We start from the raw sequence: 19,146 nt of genomic DNA on the forward strand, positions 1-19,146 counted from the left end.
AAATGTTGGAGAGGTTGTGGAGAAAAAGGAACCCTCATACACTGCTGGTGGGAATGCAAACTGGTGCAGCCACTATGGAAAACAGTATGGAGATTCCTCAAAAAATTAAAAATGAAACTACCATACGATCCAGCCATCCCACTACTGGGTATCTATCCAAAGAGCTTGAAGTCAGCAATCCCAAAAGTCCTTTGTACCCCAATGTTCATTGCAGCATTATTTACAACAGCCAAGACATGGAAGCAACCTAAGTGCCCATCAACAGATGAATGGATAAAGATGTGGTACATACATACAATGGAGTACTACTCGGCTGCAAAAGAGAACAAAATCATTCCATTTGCAATAACATGGATGGACCTTGAGGGAATTATGTTAAGTGAAATAAGCCAGCTAGAGAAGGATAATCTGTGTATGACTCCACTCATATGAGGAATTCAAAAATGTGGACTAAGAGAACAGTTTAGTGGATACCAGGGGAAAGGTGGGGTGGGGGGTGGGCACAAAGGGTGAAGTGGTGTACCTACAACACGACTGACAAACATTAATGTACAACTGAAATTTCACAAGATCATAACCTATCATTAACTCAATTAAAAAAAAAAAGAAAAAAAATGATCATCTTCACTAGATGTCCACCATCCTTTGTCCTCAATTTTGAAGTCAAAAGATGCTGAAAATAAAGATTTTCTAGCATTCATACAGCAGCAAAACCTAACTTGCCCTAGGCTCATTTGGTGGCAAAACCCGACATAAGGTGAGGCTACTGATGGGCTCTGCATGTCCCACTCACTGTGGATATTCACAGGTGTCACAGCAGAAGGATGAGGGGTTTGTCTCTTTACAGTTTGCTATGCTACCACAAGCCTCCTGAGACAACTGTATAATTTACTCTTCTGTATTATCTTGCTAAAAGTCAAAAAGAAATCCAAATTTTGAGAGTTTTTGAACTAGTGATCATGGACATGTGTAACTAAAGAAATGTATTTCAAAAGGAAATACTTTCTTTTGCCAATCAAATTGGAAACCATGAATATAAATCCAACATTCTTTGTTGGTAAGGGGAATGGCACCTTCCTATACTTATTGTGGAATGATAAATAAAACAACCTCTAGAGGGAAATTTGGCTAAATATATTAGAAGTCATTATAACGTGCAACCCTTTTAACTTTAACAATTCAACTTCTTGGAATTTATCTCAAAAAAAATTATTGTATCACGTTCCCTGCAGCACCAGAAGTAGTAATAAAATGGAAACAAATGTTTAGCAAGAGAGAATCTGTTAATCCTGTTAGCTGGCATGCTGACCCTATCAGACATTAAGCGCAGCCCTGCACATTACCTTGCTACATGACACACCCACCGGCGCCATGACAGCTTACAACTGCCATGGCAACAGCAGCATATAACTAAATAAGGAAAGAAAAGAGGTGGCACCCTTGTTCCCCTGAAAAGCCTGCCCAGTTCCCTGAATAATTATGAATATTCCTCCCCTTCATCACCTTGACCCCTTATAGTAGCTGCTGGTTCCCCCCAAGAGCTGAGAAGTTGATTTGTGAACATAATTCCCACTTCTCCATTCTTTGGCCATTCAATAAAAAGCTGGTGCTTTTTTTGAGTTATTGAACACTGAGCTTTGGTTTCATTTCAGATCCTTAGCTCCAAACAGAAAAGGACCCTCTGAGGAAGAAAGGGCTGATTGTGGGTTCAAGGCCCACCAGAGGGATGCAAAATTGGTAACAATACTATCATAGATGAAATTATAGTACATTCATTAAAATGATCTTGTGAATGAATATTTCATGATGTGGAAAATTTTAATAGCATATTATGAAGTGAAAAAGCGAGTTACAAAATAATAATAATGTAGAGGATGATTCTGTTTTTGGAAAAATATATATGTAATTATGTGCATAAATTAAACTCTACCAGTAATGATGAATTTATCTGGAAGACTGTATGATAAATAATATTATTTCTTGTTTATTCTCTTCTGTGCTTTCCAGATTTTTCCCAAGAACTTATAAGGCTTTCGTAATTTAAAGTCAATACATTTTTAATGTAATACCCCAAACTCAACACAATTCTGCTTCAATGTTGCAACCATAACGAAGTAACACGGGGCTATTCTTTTTTCCTGGACACTTCTATGAATACAGTCCAAGTTAAGATTATAAAAGATGAATTAATATATTTATAATTTGGTATAGTGTAAACGGGCTCTCATATAAGGCATAATCCTGGCAATGATAATGATGGTAATAGTAATAACAATAAAACATCGCAGGAAAAGAAATCTAATGAAATTACAGGCAACCAGAAGCTATGCTGCCAACAACTGTCCAAGGAGATCTTTTCTTTTGTCTCATCTCCTTTTTCTTCCATAATTACAGGAATGGCTTAAGGATGCAAAAGCCCTCTGATTTTAAAAGATGGGGGAGGGGTTTTCAACCTCAAAATAGCATTTTGAGATAATACATTTATTTTCCTTTTCTCTTTAAATACCATTGAAATTATTGACACATTATAAAAATGAGGTAGGGAAAAAAGATGTATAACAAGGCATGGAACACTACAGAGTGTACCACAAATAGCTCTCATATATTTAAATGATTCCAGAGTACAGCAAAGACAGAGGCTTTCAATTCACTTATAGGACTAACATGACCACGACAAAAATTAGCAGGCAAAAAAGGATACGCACATCTCACTTATAAATATACACACAAAACTGAATTCAGCAATATATTAATAATAATGCAGTAGCACAAAGAGGGACACACTCTAGTGATGTAAGGATGGGTCAAGGTAAGAAATTGATTCTCACAGTTTATTACATGAATAGTTTCAAGTAGAAACCATAGTAAAAGAAAACGTGTGATCATCTCTAGCAATGTTGAAAAGCTGCCTTGTTTTATAAAAATTCACCATAAATTCCCGATAAAACTTAGTAAGCACTTTTCTTAATGTGTTAGACACCAAGAGCAAAAATGATACTTAGTTGTCAAAAAAAAATGGGTAAGAAAAAACGCTAAAATTTCAATAATGAAATAAGATCAATCCATGAGGTGGAAGTTCATAAAGCAACTTTAATATCCGTCAAGTATCTAGCAGAAAGAAATAAACTCAATCTAGCTAATAATAAAACAATTAAAGAGCAATCAGATGTTTTTGACCTTTGTACTAGCAAAAGATTTAAAAGGTCAATAATCAGCAAAGATGTGGAGACACGCAAATGCATTAGTTTCCTATCACTGCTGTAACAGATTACCACGAATTTAGCACCTTAAAACAACACCAATTTATTATCTTACAGTTCTGGATGTCAAAAGTGCAAAATGAGGGGCTGCCCGGTGGCACACTGGTTAAGTTCACACGTTCCACTTGGGAGGCCTGGGGTTCACCAGTTCAGATCCCGGGTGCAGACCTATGCATCGCTTGGCAAGCCACACTGTGGCAGGCATCCCACATATAAAACATAGAGGAAGATGGGCACGGATGTTAGCTCAGGGCCAGTCTTCCTCAGCAAAAAGAGGAGGATTGGAGGCAGATGTTAGCTCAGAGCTAATCTTCCTCAAACAAAAAAAAAAAGTGCAAAATGAGTCTCACTGGGCTAAAATCAGGGTGTCGGCAAGGCTGTGTTCCTTCTGGAGGCTCTAGGAAAGAATCTTGTTTCCTTGCCCTTTTCTGATTCTAGATGCCACCTGCATTCCTTGGCTATGGCCCTCTTCCTCTGTCTTCAAAGCCAACAGTATTGGGCCATGTCCTTCTCATGCTGCCATCTTTCTGGTTCTCTTATGCCTCCTTTTCCCTCTTTTAAAGACCTTTGTAATTACTTTGGGGCCTTCTGGATAATCCAGGATAATCTCTCTAATTTAAGGTCAGCTGATTAGCAACCTTAATTCCACTGTAACCTTAATTTCCTTTTGCCATGTAATTTATCACATTTGCAGGTCCCAGGGAGTAAGATGTGGATATTTTTGGAGGGTGGGCATTATTCTGCCCACCACATCACTGTTGGTGGTGTAGACATTGTTACAACCTTTCTGGTAGATTGGCATGAAAATGTTCCTGTAGGTTGCTGTACATCATGGGGCTGTAGTTGTATATTAATTAGATTTGTAAGTTCCTTTTTAACAGCACAGCTTTAAACATATCTCAAAAGAAGTGTTGAAAATGTTTACACCAGTCCCCCTCCCTCAAGTTCAGTGGTGATGACCTCCTCTTTCTGCCCTCATAAGCAAATTACTGTCTATTCAGAGACGGAAATAATTTTCTAAAACATTCAAAAACAAGCAGGACTTATTCTTACTGAGAGATGAGGGAATCAGAAAACCACTTTGTCAGTGAGATGAAGCATCCCATGAATTTGAACAGAAATAGTGAGGGTCTGTAAACACTGTAGATCTCTGGGAATCGATAATTTTTAAAAGGTGTTCCATCATTTATTTAGATATTTGTCTCATGGGGTTAATTTCAGAAAATACACATTGTATTACCTAGATAACCCTAGAGGTCAAACAGAAAATGTTTCAGAGCTACTAACCATGCAAATGCAGACAGAACTAACACCTGGACCATGCTGAAGAGCAATAACTTCAGTGTCTTCTCCATGACAAGGCTTGTGTGATATAAATCATCGACTCATCTCTTCTAATCAAAGTATGCCTTTGTTATAGTTCATGGTCTTCCCAGGTCATCTGACTAGAGATTCTTCCAGTTAAAAAAAATCTCACTTTATGAGAATCCTTGTTTCGCGTTCTCCCATTTATATTGCTAAAATCTACAAATTTTCTTCCTCTCTTCACCAAAATAAACCATAACTTCTTATGATTTTACTAAAAAAATATAGTAAATAAATATTTAAAAGTACATTTGCCAGTAACTCAGAACTCTTGAGTGATTCTATATCAAGACACATAACACAAATTAGTGTTATTATTAAACAGTTTGCAGTTGAAAAGAGTTGGTTGTTATTTTTATACATTAATAAAGTATCACAGATTCTCTATAACTGAATTTCAGATTATTAGCTTGTCAAGTTTTAATTCATTTGGTAGATTTTTCACAGATAATAAATAAAAAGTTTTTACTCCTAATGTGAAACTCAGTGACTGCGGTCCTCCTTCACTCCTTCTGCTAGGAAGCGCATCTTGGGGAGTCATCATCTCTCTCCTAGTAGGCAGTGACAGGGTAAGTCAAGGCTCAGTTGTGATATTCTTACCTCTCTTCCTTCTTCCAGGGATAAGGAGACATACAACATGGTTGCCATGCTCAGAACCTCTTCCTGATGACTTTGCAATCAGAATTTTCCTAGCCTGTTTCATAACACAGGGATGAGCAATAATAGTCCCAAATTGTACCACATTTTTAGCCTCTTTTGCAGCTGTCTGTAAGAGGTATGCTACTGCCAGTCGCGGAGGACACCAGTTTCAACGAGAAGAGTTTACCTGAGCAAAAACTGGGCCCAGGGAAATACATGGTAGAGTCAGAACGAAGACTCTGCTCTGTGACTATTAGGGGTGTGCTTTGCAAAATGTGAAGAAAATTGAATTAGATGATAAACATTTCTAGGGTCTCCACCAAATTTAGTGCATAAATTGTCTAAAGTCAATAGGACCTTAAAGAAGTCCTGTAAAAACAAACTTTTCAATTTCTGATCAATACAAATATGATTCTCACATACAAAATTTATAAGTAGTTCACATAAGTACACTGATCCTATATCCCTAGAAACATAATAAAATTGCTCCCATTTGGGAGTATTATAAAATCTTCCATTTACTAAGTCCCGATGGCCTGTGAGGCACTGGCCTAGGTGCTGATTTAAGTGTAACCAACATCTGTTGACTATTTTCTGTATTTGACATGAACTACTGCATGCAATTCTCACAACTTTTCAGTGAGATACTTATACACCTGCAAACAAATAAATGCAATGTGACACGGGAATAACTTAATTGAGATTTGTAAAAATTGCCACGGATGTGTAAGAAAAGAAGCAATTAAGTTTATATGTGGCGGATAAGGCTTCACAGATAGGGTAGCATTTCAGCTGAGGTTGAAAGATGGTTGAGAACAGCCAAGCAAGCACATTGAGGAGAGGCCCTTTTATTGCATATGCAAAGGCCTGCACCTTAAAAAAGGCATTATGACTTGGGTAACCAATAGGTATTTCAGAATTAATGGAGTATAAAACGTAAAGGTTGGGGTGGGAAAAAGAAGGGAGGGCAATGGCCAGGAATTGGCCAGTGGCTAGGCATGGGCTATATGATAAAAGGCCTAGCATGGCAATGCAAACGAATTTCTATTTCAAGAATTTTGAGGTTATAAAAGAATTTTTATCTGAAGATTTTTATGTTAAAAAGATTACTTTGCAGAAACGGGTGAGACTAAAAGAAGACAAAGAGTATTGTACTGATATCAGTGAAAGTTGATGGTAAACTGAACTAAAGAAGGGTCTAAAGGAGCAACAGATTCAAGAGATATTTAGAAGAACATATAAGCTTGATGATTGACTGGAAGACAAGTGAGACAGACAAATCTTGGATATTCTCCAGGTTTTTTGGTTTGGGTGACTGAGTGGATAATAGTCTGAGGATTCTTGATAGGTTGGTCTTGGACATCATGAACCAGAGAAGCCCACGGAACATCTAGGTGGACAGAGCCAGTTGGAAGTTAGATATCCAGGTGTGAAATTCAGCAGAGGCATTTGGACTTGAGAAAGATTGGAGAAAGACTAGTCTACAAGGAAGACTGAAAACCATGGCAGTAGGTGAAACTGCCTTGGAAAGAAAGTTGGGATAAGAATATAACAGAAGCTAGGGCAGAACCTCAGAGGATACCAAAGCATAAGCGGTAGTTAGAGGAAGGGGGTTTGACAAACTGGATTGAAAAGAAGAGATATATAGTTTGGCTTTGACCCAGTAAAGAGGTAGTTCCAGGGAAATCAAAAGAGAAAAGAATTTCAAATGTTGAATTATGAGACAGTCATAAGGTAAAGTGAATGCACCTACCAGACCTGACTTCTACACTCATTACATGTAAGGACCCACTGATCTGCATATTCCCCAAACCAGAATGTAACTTGGCCTCCCTGACCTTGTCCTTCCCCTGACTCTTGCCCAGAAGCCCATCATGAATCAAAAGAAGAGGATGGGGTTGGGGGAAAATAATGCCAAAAGGACTGGAGAATATATATATTAACTAAAATTTTCTTGGAAGTCTGGGTGTAGGATATAACATTGCATATGATACAGCAAAACTTCTCAGAAAATCCTCTCCCACTCCCAAGTTCTACTAGCTGTGGCAGCTGTCACCAATATGTCTTCTCTCCTTTTTTCCCCATAATAACTCCTTCCAACCTTCTGGCTCCTACCCTCCTACTGCACGGGCGGGAATACCCTCTAGGTCCCTGAGTTCCTTCATTTTGCATCCATACCTATCCCCCTATTCATTAAAACAAAGGATAGTCTTTGGCACCCACCCTCTTTAGAAGGCCCAGGAAAGGATGAAGAGGATTATAAACAACTAATTTCATTTTTTCCAGACACATACTTTTGTGTATAAAGTTATTGTGTCATAGAAAAACTGAGAAATATATACCTGTTTGGTTCCATGCCAACCCTGTACTTCAGATCTTATTCAACTTGCCAAATAAATTTACTGAGCTATCGAAACTAAAGAGTAAATAAATGGTAGGCATCTTAGGCATAGATACAGATGTCTTAGACATAGACGAAAAATCCTAGATAAATTTTTCAGCAAAGGGATATTTATAAAATACACTTTCATCAAAAACTAGAGAAAAATACACCAGGTACATATTTGGTTTTAATTGTTCAGCTTTTCATAATATGTACCACTGCAATGATGTGGTTCTATATGAGAAACACAAAATTCTGAAAAATTCTCCAAACTCTATCAAATGCAATAAATTCAGAGTGCCATCTGGCAGTTTGAAATTTTCTTGGGGTTCTTTTATGGATGGCCATCTGAATCGAAGCAACAATAAACATTCACTTATTACCAATGTATTACCTTAGAGCAGCGAGTTTCAGAGAAATCACATTTAGTAGATAAAAACTCATGTTCACAGACCAAATCCTCTAGAGATTTTGATACCATGAGATATAAGAGGAAGACCTGAGAATCTGCATTTCTAAGCAGCATCCAATTGACTCTATGGCAGGTGACCGTGGTCACGAAAGTCATCTGTGACACTTAGTAAATCCAGGCACCACTACACACTTGGGAGACCAGAAACTTCTGGTGATATTCCCATAGCTCGAGAACTCACATTCTTTAAAGAGTTTTGGTGATTATTATGATCAGAGAAAGGTGAAAATCCTCCCCTTAGTGTACATTTCTATTAGCAGATCATGGCTACAATGGACTGTTACTCAGACTCTTTATATATTATCACATTATTCTAGTGTTCCTTAGTTAAAATCAAAATAAGCCTCAAGGATTAATTATAATTCAAAGCATAACCCAAACTTCTTTCCATATGAATTATTTTCTTCTAACCAGACTATGTAATTTGACATACAAAAGTACCTTTTTTATTTGATTATCATAAAAATCCTGTAACATGGGTTAATAAAAATTGTCATGCTATAGATAAGAAAACAGATTCCTAGAAATGAAGTGACTTACTCATGGCTACACTGCCACTAAGAAATAGAGTCCTGGTCTGGTCTATTGCAGGAGTGTTCCCATCATTTACTAAGCTTCCTGCCACCTGTCAAGTGCTTTGCTGTGGACATTATGTATATTATTTAATTTGAGATGCAAACTACACTACAAGGTATGAAAAAAGTATGGGCTTTGGAGTCAGACAGATCTGATTTTTTAATCCTTATTCTGCTGAATCCAAATTCTATCTGTGTGCCATGTACACTTCTCATTTTCCTCATTTGTAAAATTATAGACAATAATAATATCAATCTTGTAGGGGAGTTTGAGAATATTAAATAAAGTGTGTCTAAGCATCTGGGACAGTGCCTGCATGTAGTAAGCAATCAGTGAATGCTAGCCTTTTATTTTTCTTTCTGCCTCCCTGTCTCCTTCTGTCCCTCCATTCATGTCTTCTTTTTAGTCCAGTTGTGTTTTCACTGCAACCTTCTCCCCTTCTTAGTAGCTTGTTCCTCATTTACACCATAAAGGTTCTCACTATGGTCTCCTGGTATTGGGCCCCATCTCTAATTGACTAGACTAGGCTAGACTTTGAGCCACTTGTTGCACACCCAAGGCTCCTCGTGCATGTCCAACTCCAGAGTTAACAGACCTTTGGCTTAATAACTAGCTGTCAGGGTAGTGGGTTGGGATTTGGAAGACCCAGGTTCTAGACTGGGCCCAGCCACTGACTAACTTTATGACCTTAGGCAAGTTACAAAACCTTCCTGGGCTTCAGTTATAAAAGTCAGGATGTGATAATATGATCCTAAAAGTTCTTCCTCCTCTAAGATCCTATGATTCTAAGATATTATTAAACTTGTTTCTCTAAAATGGTTGTTCTTAATTTCTTATTTTATTTTATTTTATTTTGTGAGGAAGATTGGCCCTGAGCTAACATCTGTTGCCAATCTTCCTCTTTTTGCTTGAGGAAGATTGTCACTGAGCTAACATCTGCAGCAATCTTCCTCTATTTTGTATGTGGGTTGCTGCCACAGCATGGCTTGACAAGCCCATGCCTGGGATCCAGATTGGTGAACCCCAGGCCACTGAAGCAGAGCATGCAAATTTAACTATTATGCCACTGGGCTGGTCCCACTTCATTTCTTTTTTTGGTCATGAGCTTAAATAAAATGAATGTTCAGAATTACTGGGGATTGTTGCACTGGCTTCCATGCTTTCTCATTGCCTACAACATTTCTTTTTTAACTTGTTTCTTAGCTTTATCATTGTATCTTAAAAGTTAGTAGAGGAATAGAACTACCCCATAGAAACACCCTATATCCCTGATACTCCATTAAGAGTAGTTACAAAGTATTGACCCACTGACCTGGCGAGAGGATATTTGAGATGAATGTCTGTTTGTAGGGCTTATATTTAGCATCTTCAATAAAATTCTGACCTGAAGTACCGCCATATTCTGAGTTTGAAGGCTGCCCCAGAGGAGCTGGGGGCCTGATGAAATGACTGAATGTGTCAGTCTTCGACATTGCACTTTTTTATCATGTACAAGTGGTGCAATGACAAGTGGCAACTAGTACACATGACTCGAGGGCCAACCATGATACACACACCCCAAGATGGGGGCGACGGATATGGCTGGAATATTCTTTTAGGGTGATGATCACAGCACCTGGAAACAACAATGTATCCACTGGAAAAATACAAATTTGAAGGAGTTATATCTTGTTGCCTCAGTGTGGCTTTGAAAAAATTACTGCTCATGTACAATAGTGTACGTCTTATAGCTTCCCAGTTTCTTAACCATGTTCTAGCTCTCTTCTTAAAGAACACCTCAGGGACCGAAGAATTTAAATTGGGATAAAACTTGAATGTCTCCATTTTCCACTTGTTCAATCAAATCTTATAATTCCTTCAAGCTACAGTCTTCCCACATTATCCATCAAAACTCCAGTGAGCTTTCCCGCTCACAATAATCCCTCATAGGACTTATTGCTTGTTTTGAAACTGTGATCTACATCATATGCTAACCAGACTATTTGTTTCATTTTCGAGTGAGTGTGTGTATTACTCCGGTACCCATGATTGAATCCTATCTTTTTGGTCTGATAACCCCAGTGCTTCCAGTTCACCTAATACCTTCTGAAATTTTCCTGACATCATGGGTCACCTGCCACGCATGTTCTCTGGCAACTCCTACACACTGCCCACTTGGCTGGACTCCTTCATGCTGCATGGACATGACTTAACCACAGTAAGTCTGTCTACTATTTGGAGGCCAGTTGCTGGGACTACTAATAAAGACATTGAGATTCCCCTCCATGATTCTCCTGGAACCATCTCTCTCTCCACTGGACAAGCAGTGACATCAGAAGCACAAAATCATAACAGTAAATAAAGTTATGATTCAACCTCTTAGGCACGAATCATGAAGAGAGTAGGCATTTATGGTTAATCCAGGTACTCCTCAAATTATAAACCCTTATTCTATGTCATCACTTGGGACCTATAACAGAAATTACCATTACAGTGTTTTCAAATAGGAGCATAACCCTTGAGTAAGAAAAATGATGTAAAACTAGTGTGAAGAGCAGTTTCAAATACTTTGAAGAAAGTTATATAAACTAGTCCCAAAGCTAAAGAACATGTTAAAACTGGTGTACAGACATTCAAACAACCTTTTCTTTCTAAGTAGCCTGTAAACAAAATCATTTGGAACAATTTATGCTGAAAATATATGCCAACTTGTCAAAACACCCCAGCTATTTAATTAAAATAGGTTCATGCTTGTTGCTCTGCCCTATGTTCTAAAGCGATTGATTCTACTTTCAACAGCTCTGACCTCAAAAGAAGTGCCCTGCTAAAGTCAGGTCAATGCAGTTTTAAAATAAACTCTACCAAGTCATAACATCTGTTTTTTACATCAGTCAGTCTACTTCTAAGAACCACGCATGAAACAGAAAACACATTTTAGATGTTACACAGTGAAATGTCTGCAGAATGCAATTTTCATAATTATTTCTTCTGTGCATTAAGAATTGCTTTTCAGGAAATATCACTTTTCTCTGAGTGCTTTTCAACCAGGCCAAAGAGTCCTTTTTAACACTTAACTGAGCAATTTTTCAGGTTTTTATGTGGATATTTAATTACAGTAAGACCACACTTTGGTGGAAATGACCTAATCTAATATTATTGATGGTTCATTCTCCTGCTGTTGGTAAACATTTTACTTCTTGAAAAATCTCATGTTCTTTGGCTTTTCTGAAATAATGTTACGTTCATTCCTTTATTTCATTCAGCAAAATATTTATGGTTAAAACTGCGATGCACTGAACAAGAGCTAGCTACGGGAATGAAAAATTGAAAAAACATACTTCCTCTCCTCAAAGAGTTCACACGTTACAAGAGATACGCAGATACGAAGGCACCAAGGTCCTAAGCAGGTACTTAGATAAATTACAAGAAGGAGAAGTGTTGAAAAGATGTTATCTAACGCGTGAGGATTCACCAAAACATGATCCTTGAATCTTCTTCCCTGTAAAAGTCTCTCCTCTAGAAGACTGCTCATCATTTTGAGCACATAAAGATATTACATATATAATGTATATTTTATCTACGTTATATACCTAGTTATATACATAACTCTAAGATGCACACACACACACACACACGGTGATGAGAGAAGCCTTCTAGAGGAAAGGCCACTAAAGAGAAGAAAGATTGAAGGGAATCTTTCTATACTTACCTATAAATTCCCAGCAACTTGCCTTCTCATGGCTTCCTCTGCTTCCTGGGCACTTTGCTCAGCATATGCTATCTTGATGCTACACTATATTGATCCAGTTGTGAAACTCAACAGTTCTTTAATCTTCCCTGCATGAATCCCTAGAGTTCAGTTATGTAAAGGATTTGTGAGAGATGAAGAATAGATGGAAACCTAACAACAGATATAACCATCAGCCCTCTCAGTCATTACCACTGCCTAATCCCGCCCACCTCTGCCCATCAACACACTCTGGAGAATTTCAGTGGCTCCTCATCTCATCCCCAGCTATATCCACCTTTCTGACTCCTCCCTGCTCCTCCATTTCATCCCCTTCCTTTCCCTTCCCTCTTTCATTCTCTCTCTTCCTGCTAGTAAAAAGCACAGAACATTCTTTATCCTATGAAGAGAAACTTCGCTTTGAAAACCTTCATATGAGCAACTGGATCCTGGGTGGGTGGAGGAGATGCATTTAAAAAGTGGCAATGGTGGGAATGTTTACTTTCTACCTGAATAATTCTTCTAAATAAAGACAGTCTTCCTAAAGTGTTTCCACTTTTCTACTCATATTTATTCTATTAAATTATAAATTCCTCTACACAACCAAAAACTCCTGTGGACTGTGTCATTGATCTTTGATCTCCCCTCCCCTGTCCTCTGTCTCCAACACCTGATGGGATCATATTAGGAATTAATTTGTAACTGCTTTCAGAAATTAATGGGACAAAACTGAGTTCTTACCTTGATGATTATGATACTACTCCTAGCTGGAAAAAATTTTCTTCTCCATTGTTCTGCCTTTTCCAATTCTAGCTCCCTGCTCTTCTGCTCTCATCTCTTCTTTGAAGCTTTAGCCTACTATTTTGTCTACACTGATCTCCCTCTCTCTTTTTTTTTTTCTTTTGGTGAACTCCTAAGATTCTTTTTTGTTTTTCTTTGCTTACTCTAAAACACATCATATTTTTATCTCATAAGCAGAGGAGATGAATGGGTAGGACATGACTGTAAATTAAATACTTACGCAATGAATTGTAGGGGTATATAAAAATCAACTGACATAATTATAAATACTAAACAGAATTCAAGATAACATTTCCTCAGAGGGAAGTGTTCTTTACAATTTACTTCTCATGTTCTGTAGTAACGGGTGATTTATATGAGTCATGTTACATTTTATTGGCATCTGTTTATGCCTTAGTTCTAGTGACTTTGCTAGCTACAGAAAAATGTGATACAGCAAACAGTTTTCACAATAAATGTAGAAAAATCCTATTTAGTGAATATTCATAAATAAATAATTATTCTTTCCCCAAAAGTATTCAATACTGACCTACTAATTTTGTTAGAATAAAACAGCTGTAGCACCATATTGCAATGATTTCTTATCTTTTTTTTACCAAGCTTTAAATTTCTTTTGATAGTGTAAGCTGAATTTTCCAGCCATTAGAAAAGCCTAGGGTCAATTGCCTTTAAATCACTTAAATAATTCTAATGAGGGCAAATCTTTTAGTGAAACTACTCCCTCCATTTCCACTAATTTTGCTACTTTTCTATTTTTCTTTTGTCTGAAATATGTGACTATGAAATGAATTAGATCATAGTTTAGTTGCTAATGGACTTGTTAGGATACTTGTATTATATATTTTTAAATGTCTTGAATATATATGCCTTCTGGGGCTCTGTTTCCTTAAATTCACTCTCGTACCACACGCACTAGTTCCCGGAATGTCAATATGATGCTCCCAAAGGGAGACAGAGTTTGCATGAGACTCAGTGCTGAAAGCCCACTTCTTTATCCTCATCAAGTAGTTATTACTCTGGGCCTACTGCTGCCCACGTAGGGCTTTGTATTAGGGAAGCTCTGGGGAGATATAGCTATAAGCTATGGTTCCTGCTCTATAGAGCACGAAAAAGTGAAATGCTGATTTGCAGTTCAGATAAAAAGTGGTGCAGGAGTTCCAAGGAGGAAGTAATCATGTAGTTTTAATGGGGGTGGGGGGGCATTGAATGGTCCTCAATGGCAGAATCTAGATGAGGAGAGCAGGAGAGAGACACATCTTGGGAGGAAAAAGAGGCTCACAGACAACCTGGAATAAGCATGCTGTGGTCAAGGGCCAAGCAACAAGCCCTCTGGTCTGGGGCAGGGCTAGAGCATAGGAGACACGAGAGAAAACACAGTGAGGGCCAGACCATGGAGGGCACTGAGGGAGCATGCCTGGAGTGTGGACTTTATTCTTGGGCAATGAGGAGTCACTGACAATATTTTTGGCTGAAAAGCGACATGTACAACACAGCATTTCAGATTGAAAGGTTACAAGGGTGAGCTGCGTAGGGTGTATGGGGCAAAGGGACGTCTGGAGGCAGAAGGCTCCATAGGAGATTATTTTACAACAGTATAGAGGAGAGTCAGGACTAGATTGGTGGCAGAGAAACAGAAGGAAGGATTGGGCCAGAAGAGACAGAACAAAAGATAAATCAGTAGGCCTGGCTGCCTGGCTCAGTGTTGGGGGAGAGAGAAAAGGAGTTAGGAGATCCACTTTCTGGGCTCATTTTTGACTCCTCCTTGTGTTACACATCTATTATGATTTGGCTTTTGTTTTTTTTTTTTCTGAGGAAGATTCACCCTGAACTAACATCTGTGCCAATCTTCCTCTATTTTGTACGTGGGTCACCACCACAGCATGGCCGCTGATGAGTGGTGTAGGTCCACACCTGGAAACCAAACCCAAACTGCTGAAGTGGAACATGCCAAACTTAACCACTGGGCCACCGGGTTGACCCCTTAATTTGGCTTTTGAGGTCCAGCCTCTCCCCTCTTTTCTTTGGGACTGCCTCACCCTGTCAGTTCACAAATAAGCACAGGACAATCCAGTCCCTTCAGTTCCCTCCCCAGGAATCTGGAATTAGGCCTGCCTGACAGCTGGAGAGTGGTCTCCCTCTGAGGGGTTAACTATTGTCATTTCCTTCCATGTGAACTGGGATGCTGAAAAAGCTGCTTTACAGTAAGAAAGACAACAAAAGCAGAAGTGAGGGGAAAAAAAAAAGAAGATAAGAGATGGAGAATAAAAGCTGGGTCAGGGTTCCCTGTCACATTTTAGTCTTTGCTTTCATGAGTCCCTAAAGTGCAACTGCATCGCTCTTCTTTAATTCTGTAGGACATCTTTATAATGCAGTAATACATCCCCCCTTTGATTAAGCTCACTTGGCAAGGATTAAGCTCACTTAGCAAGCCTTCATTGGACCCAAAATGGTCCAAACTGATATATTCCTCAGCACGAACTCTCCACCTTCAGTCAATTGGTGCTCTGGCTACTCTTAACACTTCAGTACTTTACTGACTCCACATTCTCATGCCATTTCCTTCATCTAGAATGTCTTTCCCTTCCCAATCCTGCTGACTCCGCCTGTATAAATCCTGACTATCATTCCTTTCTTCCACTTCTCTTTATTAAGTACTTTTTGGGTGAGTCCATAATATCTATAATGTAATGTTACATTTTCCCACTTCGAGTCTCTGATTTTAGAAAACTTATTGAAAGAATAACTAAAACTACATAAAGGGGGTAGAAGATGATATATGGTAGTAAGAAATCTGGAAATTTATGCTGTCACATATACAAATTTAAACAAATTCAAAAGACAATGGTCTACTTGGCTGTTAATACCTTTGACTCTAAGGTGGGTTCAAAGAGGTACCAGTAGGTCAGTTGGCCAAAGCAGACATTTTACATAAGAAAGTATATTAGTTAGGAGTATTAGATGAAAGAAGATAAAAATAGCCTTTAAACAAGTAGTGCAAGATACATTATTGGATACGTGCTATAAATTCAATTTTATAAATATCCAGATGAGGTCTTACAGCAAATAACAGACAGATACGAAACCCGCCAATGCTTTCTTACTCAAAGTCCAGGGCTTTCTCCACTGTGCTAAACTATCACACAGGTAATATAAAGAAATACATCAACCTTTAGGTGAGACAGAAAATTCAATTTTATGTAAGTTTTTAAAACAATAATGTATTGTCAATCTTCATCCATTAAAATAGTAATATACTCTAGGAACCATCTTGAACCTAATAACCTGAGCTATAATATATGCCAAAAAAACCAGACTGTTATTCTCTTGTAAGACATTATAAAATCTCTTATAAAGGCCTCTTTTGCCTCTAGAAATGAGAAAACCAATCTGCTATCCTGTGAAATCTCACATCAATTCAGAACACAATGGAGTTGACTTCCCCTTCAGCAACCGTACGTAGCCTTTGTTCGGGTGACTTATAATGGCTCGGGAGGGGAAAATCCAAAATTACCTTATGAAAGCAAGAAGAAAATGTCTAGCAAATGGATGGACATTTAATGAGCAAGATAAAGTGCCAAGAAATAGTTAATGTCTCTTTCTGTTCCATTCAAAGGAAGACTCCTAAGACCCCAAAGCATTGATGCCAGAAGATTACATGAGTAGTTCTGGTTAGTGCAATGCTATTATACAAACAGTCTGTTGCTAAGCAGGGCAGAAATATTGTTTACATGAAAATGGAATGATCTCTGGTGAATACTGAAAGAAAGTGATAATTTCCATAACCAGAAAAGGCATTTTTACATCATTCCATTTCAACTGCTATAAAACCCTGAGTTGCTTTGGCAATTGCTTATCCTTGCTTTGCTGGCTTTATATCCTGCTCATCTCTACAGCGTTCCATTTACTAAATGATAGGGTTTTTGTTGTTTTGTTTTTTTCCCTGAAGGCTTGGCAGAAAACTTCACCACGGTGTATGGTTTCTAGGGGCCCACCTTGCAATGTTCGTATAACGAATTTTTGGTGCCCCTCTCATAAAAGCCCACTTGGCTTATCCTTCCAGTAAAACTGCTGAAAATATGACCAGAGAAGGTCCCATTAATAGCAACTGTAAACCATGCACTGCTCTAGCTTTATGAAGCCTTTCACTGTATAGTGTTGCTTATACTGAGAACAAAGCATAGAGCTGCTTCAGTGAAGGAGGGAGACACAAAGACACTTACCTGCATTACAATAAGGAGGTCAAAGACCAAGATGAAAGAAGCCAGGAATGCTCTGGAAACTTCATCACTGGGCAAAAATCCCCGATTCAGCTTGTCCCAACTGATCCAGTCAGTTGTAATGACAAGCACAACCACAGAAGTCAGAGTAAAAAGAACTGTCCTGCAACAAACAAGACATTCATTAAAGAGCATTAGATATAATAATATAGACAATGGGGAATGCATGTTATCTGTGCTGTATTAGTCTACTCCTTGCCCAGTACCTACCCTAAGGCATAGTCTCCAAAAGGAAGATGAAAACAAAAGTAAATTAAGTGCTTTCTTTCAAAAGTAATTAGATAAAGGTATGATAGCATCTCTTCCAAGATTTTCCCTAAAGAACATTAAGATAATAATTATAGAACAAATAATTAACAATAAAAATTACAAATGACCTTAGTTAGTGCAATATGTATCCCAAAGAGAACATTGGTGTGTAGCTTTCATTACATGGACATCTTTTACTGAGGGTAGGGCTCATACATATGTAAGAGCAGAGGCAGGTGGGGAATGGGTGAGGAAGTCCTTGGATTCCATTATCATCCTACAAAAGAGAGGCATAGTCAGACTGGTCCCCACAGCCTGATGAGCTCCACAGAGGAACCATCTCTACATGCCAACAGTGCTCATAAGACTCATGTCATAGATGACTTGTGGCCTAGTGACTTGTCTAGATCATACCATACCTCATCACTCATTCTTTGTTATAAGATACTAGGGGCCTGAGATTTTCTCCTACATATATATATATATATATATATATATTTTTTTTTTTAGATTTTTTATCTTTTCTTTTTTCTCCCCAAAGCCCCCCGGTACATAGTTGTATATTCTTCGTTGTGGGTCCTTCTAGTTGTGGCATGTGGGACGCTGCCTCAGCATGGTTTGATGAGCAGTGCCATGTCCGCGCCCAGGATTCGAACCAACGAAATACTGGGCCGCCTGCAGTGGAGTGCGCGAACTTAACCACTCGGCCACGGGGCCAGCCCCTTCTCTTATATATTTTTATAGCTCCCATAAAATCTTGCATAATTATATGCAGATGGAATTCAATGAATGTTTGTTGAAATTTTAACAATTACATTTAAGTTTTTATAAAAATAAAATAATTACTTAAATTAGTCTATGGTATCGACATTCACAGTAAATTTAAATTGTGAGCAGTGAAAATTTACTCTGCTGCAGAATTGTTTATAATATAGTTAAACCTCTGCTTTCAGAGCGATATTGGTATCTGGATATCATTTTGAATTGTAAAAAGGAAAATAAAAAAGAACAATTATTTTGAAAATAATTTTAATCTGAAGGAAGAAATAAAGAAAAAGGAAATAAAAAAGAAAAGAAAAATGGAAGAAAAAATATAGAGGTGAAATAATACCTTAGAAGAACACACATCCATTTTGGCAATTACCAAACTGTTTTTGCCCTCTACTGTCTTATAATTGATAGTCAAAAAAGAATAATATGAACCATTCTAGAATTCTCTTTTCAATTGAACAAAGTACAAATTTCTAAACCCAAATTTTGGGTTTCCTTTTTACAACTTCTTATTTGGAACAAGTTATACTTTGATATATTGAATATAATGAACCCCTCCTCAGATTTTTCCTTCTCCGAGTAGAAAAGGTAAATAATTATTTTTCAATTTTTGAAAATAAAAATTTCTAATAAAACTCATTTATTTT

The 19,146-nt window shown here is 37.9% G+C and overlaps 1 protein-coding gene across 2 annotated transcripts in view; it reads right to left on the reverse strand.

The window, feature by feature from the left end:
- TMEM117 (transmembrane protein 117) overlaps positions 1–19,146 on the reverse strand; it is a 425,103-nt gene that overhangs the window by 55,152 nt on the left and 350,805 nt on the right. For both annotated transcript variants that reach the window (XM_046685850.1, XM_046685860.1), the window contains one exon: positions 17,423–17,582. In XM_046685850.1, coding sequence (XP_046541806.1) covers positions 17,423–17,582 — 160 coding nt within the window. The remainder of the gene's footprint in view (positions 1–17,422; positions 17,583–19,146) is intronic.

Source organism: Equus quagga, chromosome 1 (genome assembly GCF_021613505.1).
Source record: "Equus quagga isolate Etosha38 chromosome 1, UCLA_HA_Equagga_1.0, whole genome shotgun sequence".
NCBI classification, from domain to species: Eukaryota; Metazoa; Chordata; class Mammalia; order Perissodactyla; family Equidae; genus Equus; species Equus quagga.